This window comes from Gobio gobio (assembly GCF_949357685.1).
Source record: "Gobio gobio genome assembly, chromosome: 18".
NCBI classification, from domain to species: domain Eukaryota; kingdom Metazoa; phylum Chordata; class Actinopteri; order Cypriniformes; family Gobionidae; genus Gobio; species Gobio gobio.
Window position 1 is genome coordinate 22,404,001 of NC_137111.1, and position 20,515 is coordinate 22,424,515.

The following is a 20,515-nucleotide window of genomic DNA, read 5'->3' on the forward strand; positions in this document are numbered from 1 at the left end:
TTATCACTCCATTCATTATTCTAAATCTAAATTAACTTTCTAGTAGCCAGTAGCCTACTACGCCCACCCCACATTGAGCGCCAGACTCCCTGATGTACAATCCAAAAATATCATCAAAACGAAAAAAAAAAAAAGAAAAAAATCTGTACATGAATACAAAAGATGACTACTTTTACTGCTGGTTATGGCTAATGGTTTTATAGCCTAACGCGCTTCTGAAAGGTAGGCTTAATGTGTATGTGAGAGAAAGTGGCGGAGAAGTTGTGTCTCACCTTATTTTGTGCGTAAATGAAAAATGAAAGTTGACTGGACGAAGGCTACATTGAGCACATCTGAATCCATTTTTTGTAAATGTAATGTTACATCTGTTCCCCATTTATGCCGTCCTACAGCGGCTATTTTTGGCAAGAGACACAACGTTGCCATCAGACCTATTGCTGGGATGCCATATTGATATTAATAATAATAGCCTACGAATAGCTTTGCGCACACAGAGACTACCACTGATTTGCGTGTGTCATTCATTAAAAATGAACTAGAGACTTGTGCGTTCAGCACATTTGAATAAGAAACAATATGGAGTCCATAAAACACAAAAGCACAATAGGCATATCGCTTTTTATATTTCGTTGTGTTGTGCACTACTGGGCCACCGTATAAAACGCATGCAGATGATAATATTTCATGATGATGAAGAACTGCAATGTCACGGCATGTTCACGAGCTGTGAAGGCTTCACCTCTGGGGGTGGGGAAAAACAGCTCATTTGCATTTAAAGGAGACACACACAAAACAGCTCATTTTTTCTCAAACCCAAAAATTGGCATTTTCAAAATGGTATATTAAATGATCTGTTAGGAATTTTAATCTGAAACTTCACAGACACACTCTGGGGACACCTGAGACTTATATTACATCTTGAAAAAAGAGGCATAATACGTGCACTGTCTGAAACCAGGCCTCAATTTTTGATTTTTCATTGTATCCTCTGTTTAGTGATTAGCCTACATACATATGATATATATGAAATTTTGATGTAATATTTTAATGAAATATTTAACCTCACCTGACAAGAGAGTAAAATGTGAAATATAGGCCTTCTTCAGATGAAGGTGTGTTGGATGGGTGAAATTCCAGAGTATGGGACACCATACTTGGCTACACGTCACGTCACTTTTCACTTTATTGTTTCACAGAAGAACAAATAGTTGCAAGTTTCCCAATATGGAACATAAATATGAGAAATGCATGTAGGAGCTGGATATGCCCATCCAAAACCAGAAAAAGTGATGATTCAAGAATGAACAAGGTCAAATTCAGCCTCTAAACTTGTCTCACCAAAAAGCAGCACGTTTCATAAGCCAGGAAACTTGACTCACAGCGGTTTCTACAAGATCACAATGTTCATCATGGTGGGATTGTGTTTGTACATGCAACTCCATAATCATGACCGTGATTGTGGCGGGAATGACGACATGCTCTTTGATATATGATGTTGTGGTAATGCCAACAGCAGATTGGCTGATATCGATTAAACTGCTAAATCCTGGACTAAAACTGAATTGTCTACATACCCAGACGCTTAAAAATAAGAGATTGTAAGTGAAAGTGTTGATGAAAGACACTAACATCTTTTTGTATTTTTATCGTAGGCCTGCTAGTAAAGTTATTTTTAAAATAATTATTTAATTAATTTTAATGTCATGTACAATTTCATAAACTATGTCCTGGATGACTAAGCATCTCCATAGCAATACATCCTGCAAGTCATTAATGACATATAAATCAGTCACACGCCCTTTAATCATTGTTACGTAATCATGTGTACAGAATGTGCGCGTGTCTGTTCATTCTGTGGCCGCGGGGTGGCGCCACTGAGAGCTCAAGGACCTGACAGTGTTTGGAAACTCCCTTAAAATTCTCACCTGGAGCCTCTTGAGGATTAAGCAGAGAGGAGTGTTTGAAGCAAGAGGAGAGCACAGTCTGCATGGAACGTTCAAGACTGACTGCTCTCTGAAGAACAAGAGTTTCCTAAGAAAACTGGAATAATGTGGAAATGCCTCACCTGAACCGTCCAGAGCAGATTCACATGGACTGTCCGATGTAAAGGATTTTACAGCGCCGAACAAGGAAACTGAGGGATCCAGAAGTTACAGGTAACAGCCCTACCCAGTCTGCCAATGACATTAAATCTTGTGTAATGCGTATAACGCAAAGTCAGAACTAAAGTTAGAACTTTATTTACTCGTATTTAGCGCCAGTGTTTATGTTGTGGGTTTAATAATTAAAGTTTGTGCTCCTGCTCCTTGATATATTGTAGTAGCATATTTTCGGATATTACTTTCAGTAGGCTAGTATGCGTCTTGCTCTCTCTTTCTTTCTTTTTTTCTTTCTTTTTTTGGTGTTGTTGTTGTTGTTCTCATTTACTAACCGCATATATTTAAGTCAGTGACGTTTTTGTTAGGATCTATTTAAAATTTACATAAATGCAATTCACACAGACAATGAATTGCAGATAATTTCTGAATTAAATCATATTTTTGTGGGACTGTTGAAATTCTTGAAAAATTAAATGTTGGCATAAGTAGTTTGGCATGATCTTTTAATTAAAAAAAAAAAATGTATTTTAGAAAATAACCACTGAAACAGTTTTGATTTAAATCATGATACATATTTTAAAAACTTTTTTCCATAAAATCAATGTCAGTGTGATGCAACCAGTGTGCAGGAAGCCATTTGTTGTCATGTGACAACCATAAACAGGAAATGATATCACAGAGAGGACCCCTGTAGACCCTCATGACTGTCAATAGGTCAGTAAGGCTATATATAATATGACAAAAGGTTAAGGTTAGCTAAGGCAACCAAAAAAAAAGTATATCTATGAAATCTTAATGATATTCATGGTTACATTTCTTTCTTTCTTTCTTTCTTTCTTTCTTTCTTTCTTTCTTTCTTTCTTTCTATAATGAAATATAAAAACCTTTTGGAAAATAATGTTTAACACTTAACCTTGTAATCAAGGTGCCTGAAAAATATTACTTTTTACTTGTGGGTTACTCCACATGACATTTATTAGAATGATTAAATCATGATTTTTATTTAAAAACCAATCATGTTATAACTTTTTTTTAAATGCTTGAAACCAACATAAATACAAATATTCCGGTCCTACAAACTTGATGCATTTTGATTTCCCATTTCCCCGCCTATTTTGTATCACCTCAGACATTCTTATCTGTCATACATGTGTTGCTCAAAGACCTTGAGCAGGTTTGTACATTAACCTGAAACAGATAGGAGACCTGCAGGGTTTGGAGGAGGTGGAGTGAGAAAGAGGGACTCCTGCTCTAATGTTCTTAGCTAATGCGTTGTTGATCATGGGTGACTTCTGGGAGAGTGAGAGAGAAAGAAAGAAAGGTGATTGTAGGTATTGTTGATTTTTGGGTGTGTCGCTGTACCCGTCAGGCTGCCATGCTGGGGCTTGTTTCTGAAGAGATTCCAGATCAGTTGCGCAACTGTGTGCAGAAGCAGGAGGAGTGTATGTGTGTTCTCCACTGCCCAACTGTAGGAAATAAAGTTACTGACTGATTTAAAAGAGTGTCCCTTTAGTTTTATTCATGGCTGATTTGCTTTTGCATAATCCATCACTCACACTGTTTTGATGTGGATCAGTTCCACAGATCTGAACGTGGTGAGGTCAAAGCCAGTTGTCATGGTGATGAGTTGTGTATGCAATTTGTGAGGATGACTGCCAATGATACTTCACTGTGATGCACCAACATCACTGTGACAACAATATTTACATTATTATTTAATCCATCATGTCAGTTGTGTTTGGGCCATTGTGCTCTTTATTGACAATTTACTTAAAATGCAGATAAATGCATTAAAATGTGCTAAATGCATATTATAGATCTTATTGTGAACAATTCATCCATGCATTTGCTTCATTTAAAAAAACAACAACATTTTAACCTCATAATGTTTCATAACCGGATCCCCCAGTGAAAAAAAACAGACCACTCTCTGGTGACATGCAGTCATTATCCAATCATTTAATCTGTTTAAACTCCGCCCACATCTCAAAATCCAATCAACAACATAATAACTAGTCGCCGCCCTACTTTTTTCTCCATTTCGATAATCTGTCACTCTCTGGTATACGTCACAATAGGGCTGGGCGGTATGACGTTATATATCGTGGCGATGGTATGTAATGTCGTCTTGTAGATTTTGCTATATTGTGTGTATCGCAGTATGTAAATATACACATGTAGCACAGCACTATTGACATGCATGAACGAGACAATAGAGCGCAATAAACTGAAAGTAAAAAATAACTCGGAAAGCCGCATCTCTTAGCATGCGATCGCAAGTTCGGTTCTCTTTCACATATATTGCGCTTGAATGGTTGAATACACATGCAATTATGTCAAAATGCCCATATTCATGTAAACATGTCTCAAGTGAAAGTAAACAGTTGGGTGTAAGCCGGATGTATATCAGTATACTGGATCCATCAAGAGTGCAAAACAGACAAACTCAAACCCACAAAAACACAATTAGCTTTTGGAATGGCATGCGTTAATTTGTGTGTGTGTGTGTGTGTGTGTGTTTTGTTTTATTTTGGTCTGTTTTGCACTCTTGATGTTTTAGAGATTCACCCCTTCACTGTTGAGTCACTGTTTTTCTGCATTCTGGCTGATTTGTAGATTGTATGCACAAAAAAACGAATTTACCATTAATTTCCTCCTATGGGGGTCATTTTTGACCCGAAGGTCCTGAGTGTTACTTTTTTTTGTTTTTTACGACCACTTAAACTTTTCAAATCCTGTCCCCAATGTTTTGGGGTGTTCATATACCAAGTACCAATAAAGTCACCAAGTTTCGGACCATTCCGATGAAGCTACGATTTTGTACTTTTTTTTTTTTTTTATAAAACGCAAGATCCACTATAGTGGTAAAAATGTGCTATTGCGTGATAGAAAATGCTCAATGTGTCCACCGGATGGCACCGATCTCATTTAAAAAATTGCTTTCATGAGGCCTAGGTTTGACTCTAAAATGAAATACAGCTTTAATAAAAAAATGTTTTTAAAAATTATATATCATTTTTTTTAAATTATATTCAATGGGGAAAAAATGGGTCATAATTATTGCATAAATATGAATTATAAATAAAAAAAAAGTATCTAAAAACACCAAAAGAGAAAATATTATTGAACAAAAATATATTTCATTGATTTTACTCAAGTGTTTTTTTTTATCTTAATCCCGCCCTCCGGTCCTGAGTGTGACCCATAAATGAAGAACCCCAGAGGTTTAAAGCCTAATTCTGACTTAAAGCTGCTCTATGTAAAACATTTTTCAGTAAAATATCAAAACCACTAGGCCACTAGGCACTAGGCCAGTGTGAGGGAGTCGCCTGTTGATTGCGTTACCCTCGTTTTCCGGTTTTATTCTGCAGAAACGCTTCACTCTCACTGCAGTGTGCAACAAGTGTCATAGCAGCCGCCGAGCGAACGCACAAAGTAACGTCATAACATGATTTTCAACACACTCAGATGTATCTAATATGATAAACAGAGTTGCGTTACCTCATACTCATGACCGGAAAACCGGAAGTGGCGCTTGCGACTGCCATAATAAAAGTCCCGCCACTCTTCTCATTAACAATCACTCCAGCGGCCTTGCTCAGCTCCACAACACTCGGTCCTGCTCTGCTTCATACTACGGTAACGTTAATAAATCGCATCCATGAACATGATTTCTGCCCGAGTCCTATTGCGATTTCTTTTCCACCGGCTGTGAGGTGAAGACCATATGTCCCAAGCCTGACAAGCCAGATCCACAAGATGTTTGGTCTGGAAACTCACCATTGACAGGGCTCAATCTGAGGGGCGGGATAAACGGTTGTCTTTCAAATTCCCTCTGCACGCAATTGGGTAGCGCCATGAGCGCCACAACCAATCAGAGCGAAGAAGGTGAAGCCGAGCTAACGTTAGTCGATAGACTTTCGCAGAATCTGATCGGCAGAACACATCTTCTTTTCTTAAGAATGACTTCAGTGCCGTTCTTTGTTCTTTTCTCAAAGAAAAGCTTAACTCCAAGTCTTCCAGAGTCGCGGCCAAAGCCGATTCGAAAGGCCGCTGTTCGCCAGCTTCTTTGTTTACGAGTAGCACGCAGAACCTCCGTGACGTGCCGTCATTATGTTAAGCCCGCCCACCGACTCTACTAGGGCTGTAGCGATACACTAATCTTACGATACACAATATTCAGCCAACGATACGATTCGATACGATTCGATATAATTCTATACACTTACATCATTTTCTGAAAGATTTAAAGGGGACAGAGTGATTTTGGTGACATCTTGTGAGGGTTTCATTCACTTGGATTGAATTAACTGAACTAAAATCATCAATTACACTATGTCTCTGACTGGACAGAGAGTCTACAGCTTGCAAATGCTGGACAAAATGAATCAAAGATGTGTTGGGAAAATGAGTTCCATTTATTGAAAACAAACTGTAGCTTACAAGCCTTTGAAAAGTAATAAAGTGCAGTATTGCAATTAACAATGGAGTTTTAAAAATTGCAGCAAGTGGCCTGTTCTGAACAGTTTCTTTGACAGCTTTTTTTAGCTTGACACTGACACTTGGTTGTATTTCCAGAGTATTTCACGTTTGTGTCACACAGCTTGCAAACCAACCGCGATGCTTTGTCTAAGTCAAGGGTCTCCAACCTTTTTTCATTTGAGAGCTACTTAAAACTCTTAAATAATGCATCATAATCCTCATATTAACAACTATCCAAACTGTTTTACACCTGAAAGAGTATAGTAGTAGTCTGTACAATACCACTATTTTTTTTAAATGTTTTATTATACATGATGATAATCATAAGTAAATAATACATAAACATGTAAAGGCTGTATGCTGTTTAAAAGTAAACATTGTTTATAAATGAAAGATCAAGTGAAAAATAAGCAACATTAATAATTATAATTATTTATTTCATTATTATTATTATTATTATTATTAGTAGAGACGTATTATTATTACATAGAGACGTAGACAAATTTACTGTAGGCTACAATCTGTAGTCAATCTCTTCACGTTAAACCGAACTTTTATTTTGACGGGTTGCCGTGATTACCAGTGTCTGTGTTCATGATATGACACTGGGTGCGCGTCTCATCATCTCCCTAGTTCAGTCAGGGCACTGATCAGGGAGTCAGCCCATTGACTTATGTCCTGATCAGTGCCCTGACTACTGAACCAGGAGCTGATTGAGGCGCGCCCAGTTTTCTCAAATGAAACGGTAAATTCTCATGAAGTGACAGTTTATGCGTTCGTGTCGGCAGAGACTACAAGAGCGATTGCGCGCGCGCTGCGCCCGTCATCCACACAGACACAGAACATGCAGGAGTAATATTTAAATAGTATTTTGCAGTTTATTATTTACAGACACTAGTATATATTCGGCTTCAGTCTGGAGCCCTGCGCTTAAATTAACACGGAAGCAACTGAACGCAGCTGCTATGGTGAGCTATTTTTAGAACAGACCCGCGGGCAACTCATGTTGTTGACCCCTGAGTCCAAGTCGTCGCTTTCCTTCTTCTTTTTAAACCCAAAGTGCTCCCACACATCTGCTTTTAAGCACGAAGGCGCTGGATTTATATTCACTGCCATTTTTTTTGAATCTCCTCGCTCTGACTCCGTAAACAAGAAGAGGTAACGTTAGACGTCGGCGTCTGTGTAAAGTTAGTAGTACGGGTAACTTGCTCTACAGCGATACTAGCGGCTGGCTGACCAAATCGCTCTTCCTGCAACGCAAATGGGGGTAAACAGGGATTTGAATGGGACTTATGTATCGATACTCGCGGCTTAAAAATCGATACTTTCTTGGGAGAAAAAAATATCGATTTATATCGCAGAATCTATAAAATTGCCCAGCCTTAGACTCTACACACGCTGTGATTGGCCTGACAAGAGTTTGGTTTTTCCAGCTCTCAGGTCTACCGAGAGTTGCTAGACTACACTCGAGCCAAAATAAATGTTCTGCCGCTAGGGTGCGTCTAGATTTCTAGGCTAACATGTCCCGAGATTCTGCGCTCAAACGTGGCATCATCAAACTACGCCTTTGTTTTGAACAGGCGACCTCTAGTGGATGGAAAAGTTACATAGTGCATCTTTAATCTAAGCCTTGTCTGTGAAACCGAGCTTTGATGAATATAATGCAAAATTATTAATGGCTGGTAAATTCACAGTTTACTAGTTCTCCAGCTGTTGCAAAAAGTTATTTTAGTACCCTGACTGGAAGGAAGTTACAGTGAAAAAAGGAATAAATAATCATTTACCATTTCTGTGCTTATGAACTTTGCTCATCGTATGGTCCCTAGCAACTGTGAGTGGCATCCTGAATATGGATTAGTTTAGTAAAAATATGATGAATATTGAGATGCTGTAAATTCCTTCTTGGTCTAGCGTCTGTCATATATTCTCAGCTAGTTCCGGAAGATTCCATTTGAAGTTCTGTATACTTTATTGACAAGGACGTGTCTGATAAACGCTCTTCTGTGTAGTGTCTGCATGTCTGTACTTGCCAATGTAACTGTTGTGGTTTGTTTGTGTTTTAGACGCTGTCCCACATGAAGGTGATGGCGTTCCAGGGTAACTCTAAAGGTCTTGATAAGGCAGCCGAGCCTGTGTCGTTGCCTGTGATCACTGAACCTGACCTCATGAGCAGCCCTGATGTGCCCCTTGCAATCATGAAGAGAAAACTCGCAAAGACCAATGACATTGAGGCTGTTGTTGGTTACATGAAAGACATCCATGCACATCTACAGGTTTGAAGCACCATTATTTACTTATCATTTTCCATAGATAATTATTTATTTACATTTGTTTTAAGTGTTAAAAGTTGTACACTACTGTTCAAAAGTTTGGGGTCCGTAATTTTTTATTTCTTTTATTTAATTTTCTCTTTTATTTAACAAGGACACATTAATTTGTTAAAAAGTTATAGCAAATGCATTAACTGTATATTGTTGCAAAATATTTCGATTTCAAATAAATTCTGTTCTTTTGACTTTTTATTCATCTAAGAATTCTGAAAAAATGTATCATGGTTTCCACAAAAATATTAAGCAGCACAATTGTTTTCAGTAAGCATAATAATAATAATAATATTTAAAAAAGCACCAAATCAGCATATTAGAATGATTTCTGAAGGATCATGTGACACTGAAGACTACAGTAGCCTAATACCTGCTGAACATTCAGAATAAATTAGATTTAAAAATATTAAAATGGATATTTAAAATGTAAAATAATGTATAAGATTACACAATATGACTGTTTTTACTGTATTTTTGACCAAATAAATGCATCCTTCCTTGGTGAACATGGAGGCTTCTTTCAAAAACATAAAAATCTTACAGACCCCAAACTTATGTCAGAGTCATAGATTTCAGTCAATATGATCATATTATAATGGTTTTGTGCTAATTTTTTTTTTGTGTGTGTGTAGGTGCGGGAGCTGCTTGGTAACACTATGCGTAAGATCGTGGAGCATGTGGTGCAGGAGAAGGATGAAGTGCAGGGTTATATGAATGGACGTGAAGATCTCACACAGTATGAATGTTACAAAACAGCCATCAAGCACTACAAGGAGCACTGCTTCAACTGGCACCAGCAGGAGGTACAAACGGGCTTTCTGCATCATTAGTTGTGGTGTGCTCACTGTTTGTGTGTGCGTGACATCTTTTCTCTCTTGTTTCAGTATGAATATGCTCTGAGACACCTGTATGCTTTAGTAAACCTGTGTGAGGGAGGATACCAGGCTTGGAGGTAAAAACACGTTTCCTTTTTTCACACCTCTTATTGCTTTTCTCTAGACTCTGATGTCTAAACTTTGTAAACGATAAAGCTTGTGAAGTGTGTTTCCATAATTAAACAGCGCCCTCTGCCTGCGCTAGTGAGTTATGTAAAGATTACTTGTGGGATGTGAGAGCTCATTGGCTCAATATTATTTGTGATTTTAAATCTCATATCTCTCCATTCCCACAGAATCACAGCAGCCATGGATGACATTTGTTACTTCAGACAATAGAAATGTGAATTTGAGCCTCAGAGGACTTTTATTGGACGAACTACTCCTGCACATAAGAATCTGATTGTGGAAGAAATCTGTATCGACACACACAGCTTTGATTTGAATCTTTTTGAAAAGGTTTCTTTTTAATGAGGATTTGCACTTTTAAATTTATTTTTTTTATGGGATGTTTTACTGATCTTTATTTTTTTTTTTAAAGAAAGAAATCTGCTTTAAGATAGTGCCCAGCGATTCCTGACAAACACTTTGGGCTGTTAACTTTTTATACATGTATCGTGTGTGTATGTTTTGTTTGTTTTTTTCATCAGATGCCTCATCAATGAGAACAACAGATTTTTGGCAGGACAGATTTAGAATGACACAATGACGTTTGAAATTAAAGCATGTTTTTTGGGACCTCAGTTATGTTAAGTTTGGAAACCAAAGCATTTACAGGTCCATTTAGAGAATGAAGTCCAAATGCATTCAAACTATTTTAAACAAACACTAGCTTGACACATTTAGCGGCATATTGCACGAATATTTTGAATTTTTATTTTTTAAGCTGGTGTTCATCACCTTGTTGACTGAGCCATGAACATACCCAATTTCTCTCCAGTAGTGACTCAAAGGAGCTCTTATCTGACTAAATGTATATCTATCAAACGTAGCTACCTGAAGTCTGTGGTCATACTTAAGAAGTGTCTTAAATAACTGAGATCACTGCTCAAAAACAGCTGCACTTTGAGCAGTTAATGAGCAGGTGTGTTTAGTGCAATGGTGGATGTGTCAGGCTGTGCTATTATATCAAGTGCCCTCTGTTTAGAGCAAACTGAAGCCTCAAACCACTGAACTAAGGAGAGGTGTAATTTAAGATTGAGCTCTGTAGGAAAAGTGAGTTCACACTGACAACATGGGCTAAACAATACACTGAACTACTATCAGCCCTCTTTTCAATGTATCATCTGTTAAGCAGTGAGTTATTGATTATAATAATAAACCTGAATTGATTGGAATTTTTCTTTTCATTTTCTTTCAGTCCAAGTTATAGCTTTATTCTGTTGACAACTGAATAGATGTTACTAGAGGGACATTTTTTTATTTGATTTCATTGATTCTTGTATCATATACTGCATAGCAACAAAAATAAAATCAAATAAATACATTATACACCGATCAGGCACAACATTATGACCGTTGAAGTGAATCACACTTATTATCTCTTCATCACGGCACCTGTTAGTCGGTGGGATATATTAGGCAGTAAGTGAACATTTTGTCCTCAAAGTTGATGTGTTAGAAGCAGGAAAAATGGGCAAGTGTAAGGATTTGAGCAAGTTTGACAAGGGCCAAATTGTGATGGCTAGACGACTGGGTCAGAGCATCTCCAAAACTGCAGCTCTTGTGGGGTATTCCCGGTCCTCATCTTTTTGCTGTAGAGCTGTGATATGTTTAGATTGGAGTTTCATGAGCTACAATATAATTTACTGGTAAAATAAACAATATGTTTGCAGTTCTTCCGCTTTTTATCTAAAAACCTACCAATTTGACTGAAGGCTGCAAGTTTCTTATGTAGCCTAATACACTCACCCCCAGTTTCCCCAGACAAGGCTTAACCCTAGGCCCAGACTAAAATGCATGATTTAACTGAACTGAGATATCTTAAAATATGTCGGTGCCATTGTTTTGTCTCAAGATGCACACCATTAGTATTTTTTTCGAAGGCATGTTTATAAAAGCTACCTAAATGCCCTAATTGAACTAAGGCCTAATCCTGGCTTAAAGGGGACCTATTATGCGAAATTCACTTTTACATGGTGTACAGGGTTTGAACATAAATGTGTGTTTGGCAGTGTGTGTACACCACCCTATATTGGTAAAAATCCACCCTCTCCTTTTCTTAATCCCCATAAATCAGTGTTTCGCTCAGAACAAGCCATTTGCAGATTCCTGGCAAAGTGACGTCACATTTCACAGGCCCCGCCCACAAGTGTTGATGGACACTGCCTTATTAGCAAAGACCCCGTCCTCAAAGAGCTGTACAAAGTCCGCCATGTTTATCTCCTCTCCAGAGCATTTAACAGCAGCATTCAAGTAAGAAATGTGTTCTTAATAAAGCTACCAACATTCATTCAGTCAAGAGCAGTGAGGGATTTTCTGTTTATCTTTTGTTGTTTGATTCATATTAACAGCAGATATAGCAGTAGCAGTCACTTTAGTACACAGATCTAATATACACACGGGATTTCTGTGCTGCATACGTGCACAGACGATGGGCGTCGGAACAATCAATGATATAGACCAATTTACAGCCTACGTCACACTGACGTCACGCAGGTTCAACTGCGCATGTCGGTTGCAAAAGACGATCTGGAAAGTGTTATAATGTATGAAACACATTAGTGCTTTAGGCTATAGGCCTACATAAAACAAAGCTTTTGGATCGAATCAAGTAGTGTAAAGAAACTTCGTTCCTGCCTTTTGAGCTCGTCGCTAGATTCTTGGATGGAGTAGCGCAAACAGGCCTTGCAAAAACCTCTTCATCGGCACAATATTGGTTTCAATATTAATATTTTTATCCAGATCAGCCGATTCCATGCAGCTCTCTTCCACGAGGTGTCCAGCTAATATAACGCTTTCTTGAAGGGACTGATTCTTCCGTTTTTTGCCCATTATATCAAGTCAAAAGTTAAGAATTGCCTAAAATTATCAAGAGAAAAAAAACCTAATAATCACAATCTGAACTTTACATACTCAAAACTCAGCTTGTTAGCTTTAACTCCTCAAACTACTTGGACGCTTAAAAAACATGACCTTTCACTCCACTGCAGTCATCCAAGCTCTCCTCTGCTTAGCCATTTGAACTGTGTCAACCCAGAGTATGTTCGCGGTTAATTCTCAACTGAGACAAGTCACCATGGAAACGGACACTAAGAAAAAAGCACACCATACTTCTTTAATGGCTATTTACATATCGCCACCAAATTAGTGGTTGTGAAATTAAAGTAATGTTTAATCACTGTGAATAAGAACTATATTATTGGTTTAATACCAATTATATAATAAAAAGATTGATTAAACTAAATAACAGTCTGTGCTCGCAGGGATAACAGCTGTAAAGGTTTATTTTTTTGTTTAGTCATTTTGGAACCGAAAGTTGATGTTATCTGCTAACTTACCCTTAAACATACCAGGTATGTCACACAACCTGCTATCTGGAATACCCCCAAACCTGGGACTTGATGCTCTCCTGTGCCTTACCTCCTGCTCCCGGATTACTGCTTGATCAGGTAGCCTAATCATATTTCTGAATCACTATTAAATTTGAGGAATGTAACTGATCTCCATTCATATTAGCCTGTTCCCACTACAGGGAGTGCAGAATTATTAGGCATGTTGATTTTCTGATCATATTTTTTTTCCAGGCACATTTGACCAATTCCAAGCCACAGTAATCCTAATAACTACTATTGATTTAGTATTTAATAATGTATAAGTGATATACAATTGTTCATGAAGGCTGGAAATGAAAATCACCTTATATTCAGGTGTGCAGAATTATTAGGCATGTTTTCTTTTACAGATAAATTGAGCCAAAAAAGAGATTTAACTCAGACTGAAAAGTCAAAAAGTAATAAATGCCCAAGGATGCAATACTAATGCAATACTAGACATTGCAGTTAAGGCATGACCATTGGACAGTGAAATGCTCGTTGGGTCAGCAGGATCTGACAAAAACAGGTGGTGAAGAAAAGACACCTGTTAACTGCAAAAGAATTAAGAATTAAGGTGAAGAATTAAGGGTGAAACCATCAGGAACCCTTTAGTCTCCAGCGCCACCATTTTCCAGAGCTGCAACCAACCTGGAGTCTCCAGAAGTGCAAGGTGTCAGGATCTCAGAGACTTCAGTTAGGTAAAGAATCCTAAAAAATGACCCCCACTAGATAATAATCACAAGCTGAAGTGTTGTAAAATACATGAAGAAGGTTTTTTTATAGGCTTTATGGACAGATAGGTTGAGAATGACTCTTGAAGGACCAGCACCACATCCTCTAGTACCACTGTTTGAAGAATTCATCTTCCAGAATCTGGCAGTACGTTTTGGGAGCTAATTTTTTGTCCATCTCTGCAAAACGGACTTCAGGATGGACTAAAATGAACTCCCAAAACGTACTGCCAGATTCTGGCAGATGAATTCTTCAAACAGTGGTACTAGAGGATGTGGTGCTGGTCCTTCAAGAGTCACTCTCAACCTATCTGTCCATAAAGCCTATAAAAAAACCTTCTTCATGTATTTTACAACACTTCAGCTTGTGATTCTTATCTAGTGGGGGTCATTTTTTAGGATTCTTTACCTAACTGAAGTCTCTGAGATCCTGACACCTTACACTTCTGGAGACTCCAGGTAGGTTGCAGCTCTGGAAAATGGTCGCGCTGGAGACTAAAGGGTTCCTGATGGTTTCACCCTTAATTCTTCACCTTAATTCTTAATTCTTTTGCAGTTAACAGGTGTCTTTTCTCCGCCACATGTTTTTGTCTGACCCTGCTGACCCAACGAGCATTTCACTGTCCAATGGTCATGCCTTAACTGCAATGTCTAGTATTGCATTAGTATTGCATCCTTCTCATGGGCATTTAATACTTTTTGACTTTTCAGTCTGAGTTAAATCTCTTTTTTGGCTCAATTTATCTGTAAAAGAAAACATGCCTAATAATTCTGCACACCTGAATATAAGGTGATTTTCATTTCCAGCCTTCATGAACAATTATATATCACTTATACATTATTAAATACTAAATCAATAGTAGTTATTAGGATTACTGTGGTTTGGAATTGGTCAAATGTGCCTGGAAAAAAAATATGATCAGAAAATCAACGTGCCTAATAATTCTGCACTCCCTGTAAATCAAGTCAACTTTATTTATATAGCGCTTTTAACAATGCAGATTGTTTCAAAGCAGCTTTAGAGTGTTAAACAGGAAAATAATGCAGCATAATTTTATTCAGCCGTCTAGCCATTCTGGAAAAAACGGTGATGTCATAATTTAAATGAACTGATCATACAGTGACAATGTGGGCTTTAGATCAGTAATTTAGTTTATATGGTTAATTTAGTTTAATAATTAGATTTCAATATTTAGTTGAAAAATGTTGTCCCCAACTGAGCACACCAAGCCAGAGGCAAGGAAACCAAAACCCCATCAGGTGACCTAATGGAGAAAAATAAACCTTTGGTGAAACCAGGCTCAGTCGGGGTGCCAGTTCTCCTCTGGCCAATTAACAAACAGCATATGATTATTATTCTGGAAACTTTACAGGTCATAATAGATCGGAATAGTCGAAGGATCGGAGGCAACATGCCAGAGACGGGTTTATTGAGGATGACATATCAATTTAAGTATTATTAAATTGTAATAGTCGAACAATCGGAGTCATCACGATCACAAACTACATCTTGTATTTATGAGTGCCATTTTGTGAGAGATTAAGGTCTAAGTGAATATGCAGCTTTAAATAAATGTCATTGAATAAAAAACCCAAGCTCTTTTATTCTTCAAGATAAACTTGTCACTTGAATGTTATGTAGTTTCATGTAAAATGAACTGAGATATCTTCTAGTGTTTGTCACTGATGAAGCAGCTGTGTGCAGCGCTTAAACCCCTCCCCTGGTGAAGACCTCATTCAATGCAATTCTAATAACCTCCTTAAACCTTGCGACGCAATATTCTTTATAAATACACACGAATATTTAACTCCACAACACAAGGTTTGCGGTATCAATGCTTTTATTGATTATAGGAATGTTTCAGAGCAGGTATTGAGAAGAGATTAAAGCTTAGAAAAGATTTAAATGAAGTAAAAGAATTTTTGGTAAAGATAAGAGTGTACGAAGTAACTGGAGCAGCATTACTGCACAGTCTCACAGGCCTGAACAGGCACAAATATAGCCCATTTGGTGTGAACAGGATGCGTCGTTCCAAGAACGGTTAGCTGTAGGGTGGAAATATGAAAGCAGTTATTCTGATTATTATGGTGGGCTTACAATAAAAATAAAATGGAATGTTCAACTTAAAGCACATTGTGACGTCCAAATGAGCCATTTCATGTTATCGCATGATATGAAATTAGAGTATTGTAAATGATAATAGCAAGTATTCAAAAATCAGACAGCATTCTCACAGGTCCAGTTGATCTCCCCACAGTTCTCGATACCCAGATTGTTAGGTTCTCCAGAGCTCCAGTTGGTAAAGTTATACACAGATCCATCACTCCACAGCCACTGTCCTTCCTAAAGGGTGAAGACAGTGCTCTGTACTCAGACTTCAGTAAGTTCAGCGTTAAACCATCCTCATTAGAAACTTTGCGGTTACATGTTTAAAGCAGAAATTTCAGTTTAGACAAACAATTGTGTCTCTTTAGGACACACCATTTAACTTACTTCTTCACCATCATGACCACCAATCCAAGAACGTGTGGAGGAAGAAGGCAACAGACTCAGCAGGAAATCATTTTCCAGTTTATCATGCACAGATGCCAGATTTGCGTCGGCAAGACTTTGGCAGTTTCTCTAAAGAGACAGATTCTCATTGTCAATACAAAATGTGATCTTTTTTTGGCATAAAGCATAAGTGACTTTTTAAACAACTTTAGTCATTTGCAAACGGTCTGCTCTGATTGATTATTTACTCAGTCTTCTGTATTATTTATTTGCAGAAAATAAAGATCATATATCTTTATATAAGCGTCTTTGAATACTAATGTAATAACATTTAATCAATCATTTGATTCAGTGATGTAGTTAAAGACACCTAATATAATGACCACATCACCTTGTTGTAACTAACACATTACCTCTGCTGTGACCCAGGTAACCGACTGAGCGAAGAACTTGTAACACCGGTCTCCAAAATTTGACCATCTACGGGGGCATTCAACTGCACCAGAACATAAATGTTAGGGTTCTTGTAATATTCACAGCAAAGAATGCTTTAATTTTATTATTATTTTATGTGGCTTAGATTTGTTTGTGTGATTATGTGCTGAAAATGTATACTTTAGACCAGGGTTCATCAAGCTCGGTCCTGGAGGGCAACCGTCCTGCAGAGTTTAGCTCCAACCCTGATCAAACACCTTACTGTGATTTTCTAGTGATCCTGAATACCTTGATTAACTTGCTCAGGTGTGTTTGATCAGGGTTGGAGCTAAACTCTGCAGGACAGTGGCCCTCCAGGACCGAGTTTGAGGAACCCTGCTTTAGACACTTTAAACACCCCATTAATCATGTAAATATTTCCAAAATGCTTTTAAAATGGAATAGCAAGAGTTTTTGCAAATAAATGTCTCACCTTCTGCATTCCCCATTAAGAAGATAGTGAAAAGAAGCAGAAAACTTCTCAGCATTGCCATGATGAACCTGAAACGAATTAGCACTGCACTCATTTGTTACACACTGTTCTAAATGTATTTTAAAGACAAAAGACACTTTAGATTAGAAATGTTATTCAGTAGGTTTTTGTTCCAAAAAAAAAAAAAACTCACCTTGGTTTGGTTGTTGCCTTTAGAATCTAAGAGGAAGATTTAGTGAAGTTCCAGAAACAGCCCTGCTTTTATACTTTATGTCAAGTGCGTATAGACCAATTTGCAGCCTACGTCACACTGACGTCACGCAGGTTCAACTGCGCATGTCGGTAAATCGTGTTTTTTTTATTTTATTTTTTTTATTAAACATTCACTTACAATATGCAAAGGTGAAGCCATAAACCAGAAAACATAGCCAGAGGTTCAGGGACGGAGAAACATTACATAATTTGAGTTTGGAGAAAAATAAATAAATAAAAATGAAAATAAATAAACAGATGAGGAAGCATCAATTAAACACAAGTCTTCCCACAAAATATAAAATAATAATAATGAAATGAGAAAAAAAAAAAAAACCCCGAAAGAAGCAACAACATTATATTAATTACCAATACATTAATTAAACAAAAACGCCACAATTTGAGCATACATTCAGAGTTTTAGTAGCCTTTTTGTTGCAAGAGGTAGATATAGATTTAATATAGATCTTAACATCTTCTTGAAAGTGAGAAAAATTGGGGGTAACTTTAATAGTTTTACATTTGTGGATAAAATATTTAGCAAGAAAAATTATTAGGTTGCAAAGAAAAAAAATATTTTCATCTTGCTTCTCATAACTGAAAAACCCAAACAAAACATCCTTGAAATAGAGCTCAAAATCTTTATATATATTGTTTACAATGAACTGGCAAATATCTTGCCAAAGTTTTCTTGTATGACCACAATGCCAAAAAAGATGCAAGATAGTTTCTGGTTGTGAATCACAAAAAGTACAATCGGTAAATCGTGTTTCCCAAACGGGGTGCCGTCTGACTGACGAGAGCAGGGGTGCCGTATAAAAGTCCTTCAAATCATTTTTTTTTACCCCTCAAATTTTTCAAATAATTATCTCTTTGTAAACTTTGTTCAATGCATGCGAGTGCTGCCGTATGTTCGAATACGACCAGTCATTTTCGCTGTCATCACCCGGGTGACGTGCCAGAAGACGCGAATGAGAAGTCACGCGCGCTGTGAGAAAATGCACTCTATGCACTCATCCGAGAGCGCGCACATGTCTCACAGCGCGCAAATATTGAGTTCTCTTTCAAGTCTTGTTCTTCAACGGACAAACTCACACAAAAAGTATGTCAACAGGTCCATCTTGAGTATTCTAGCAGACATAGTCTGTATATGCCTTAAGTAAACTTTATACAGTCGAGAAAGACGACGCATATCCGAGCATTGTCAAGGACATCACTCACTGCTCTTGATTGAATATCTTTTGTAAGTTTAATAGGATTAATCTTTAATTTATACACTCAAATATGCAATGTTATTTTACATTTGATCAATTTCTGTACCTGAAAACTTATGTTAGACGTACCTGAAAAGCATAGTTTATTTTATTAGTATCTTTGCTCAATAGTATTTATTTGTGCTGCTGCTTGTATTTAAATTATTTGTTCTTATTATTTTCTTTATTTTTATTTGACAGTGGTCATTTTTTCCCTGAACATAGCAAATACTGAACTGTACTGGAACCGTGAACTTAAAACCGTGATCAATCCGAACCGTAACGTATGCGAGGGGGTGCCACAAAATGGAGAACATTTTCAAAGGGTGCCATGACTGAAAAAAGGTTGGGAAACACTGCTTTAGGCTATACACAGGGCCGGCGCGTGCCTATAGGCGAACTAGGCAGCCAGCACAGTCAGGGCGGCAAGAAAAAAATACCCCCCCCCCCCCCCCCCCCCAATTTAATTAATTTAATTATTATTTTTTGGACATTCGTTTGAATTATTGGACTTCCATCATTAAGTTATCACTCCATTCATTATTCTAAATCTAAATTAACTTTCTAGTAGCCAGTAGCCTACTACGCCCACCCCACATTGAGCGCCAGACTCCCTGATGTACAATCCAAAAATATCATCAAAACGAAAAAAAAAAAAAGAAAAAAAATCTGTACATGAATACAAAAGATGACTACTTTTACTGCTGGTTATGGCTAATGGTTTTATAGCCTAACGCGCTTCTGAAAGGTAGGCTTAATGTGTATGTGAGAGAAAGTGGCGGAGAAGTTGTGTCTCACCTTATTTTGTGCGTAAATGAAAAATGAAAGTTGACTGGACGAAGGCTACATTGAGCACATCTGAATCCATTTTTTGTAAATGTAATGTTACATCTGTTCCCGATTTATGCCGTCCTACAGCGGCTATTTTTGGCCAGAGACACAACGTTGCCATCAGACCTATTGCTGGGATGCCATATTGATATTAATAATAATAGCCTACGAATAGCTTTGCGCACACAGAGACTACCACTGATTTGCGTGTGTCATTCATTAAAAATGAACTAGAGACTTGTGCGTTCAGCACATTTGAATAAGAAACAATATGGAGTCCATAAAACACAAAAGCACAATAGGCATATCGCTTTTTATATTTCGTTGTGTTGTGCACTACTGGGCCACCGTATAAAACGCATGCAGATGATAATATTTCATGATGATGAAGAACTGCAATGTCACGGCATGTTCACGAGCTGTGAAGGCTTCACCTCTGGGGGTGGGGAAAAACAGCTCATTTGCATTTAAAGGAGACACACACAAAACAGCTCATTTTTTCTCAAACCCAAAAATTGGCATTTTCAAAATGGTATATTAAATGATCTGTTAGGAATTTTAATCTGAAACTTCACAGACACACTCTGGGGACACCTGAGACTTATATTACATCTTGAAAAAAGAGGCATAATACGTGCACTGTCTGAAACCAGGCCTCAATTTTTGATTTTTCATTGTATCCTCTGTTTAGTGATTAGCCTACATACATATGATATATATGAAATTTTGAT

The 20,515-nt window shown here is 37.6% G+C and overlaps 1 protein-coding gene across 2 annotated transcripts; it reads left to right on the top strand.

Annotated features, from left to right (window-relative positions):
- The first annotated feature begins 1,827 nt into the window (after positions 1–1,827).
- LOC307141652 (legumain-like) lies at positions 1,828–11,291 on the top strand. 2 transcript variants are annotated; one of them, XM_079842014.1, is made up of 5 exons: positions 1,828–2,156; positions 8,645–8,854; positions 9,538–9,708; positions 9,790–9,857; positions 10,077–11,291. In XM_079842014.1, the coding sequence occupies exons 2-5, from the start codon at positions 8,657–8,659 to the stop codon at positions 10,117–10,119; spliced, it is 480 nt and encodes a 159-aa protein (XP_079698140.1). In that variant the 5' UTR covers positions 1,828–2,156; positions 8,645–8,656; the 3' UTR covers positions 10,120–11,291. The 2 variants fall into 2 exon arrangements, with proteins under 2 accessions (XP_079698140.1, XP_079698139.1); XM_079842013.1 differs by lacking the exon at positions 1,828–2,156 and having other exon boundaries at positions 8,568–8,854.
- The last annotated feature ends 9,224 nt before the right edge of the window (positions 11,292–20,515 follow it).

Coding starts and splice junctions, on each gene's coding strand:
- LOC307141652 (XM_079842014.1), top strand. CDS start 8,657: ATGAAGGTGATGGCGTTCCAGGGTAACTCTAAAGGTCTTGATAAGGCA. Junction 9,709..9,789: donor TCAACTGGCACCAGCAGGAG/GTACAAACGGGC, acceptor CTCTTGTTTCAG/TATGAATATGCTCTGAGACA. Junction 9,858..10,076: donor GGAGGATACCAGGCTTGGAG/GTAAAAACACGT, acceptor CCATTCCCACAG/AATCACAGCAGCCATGGATG.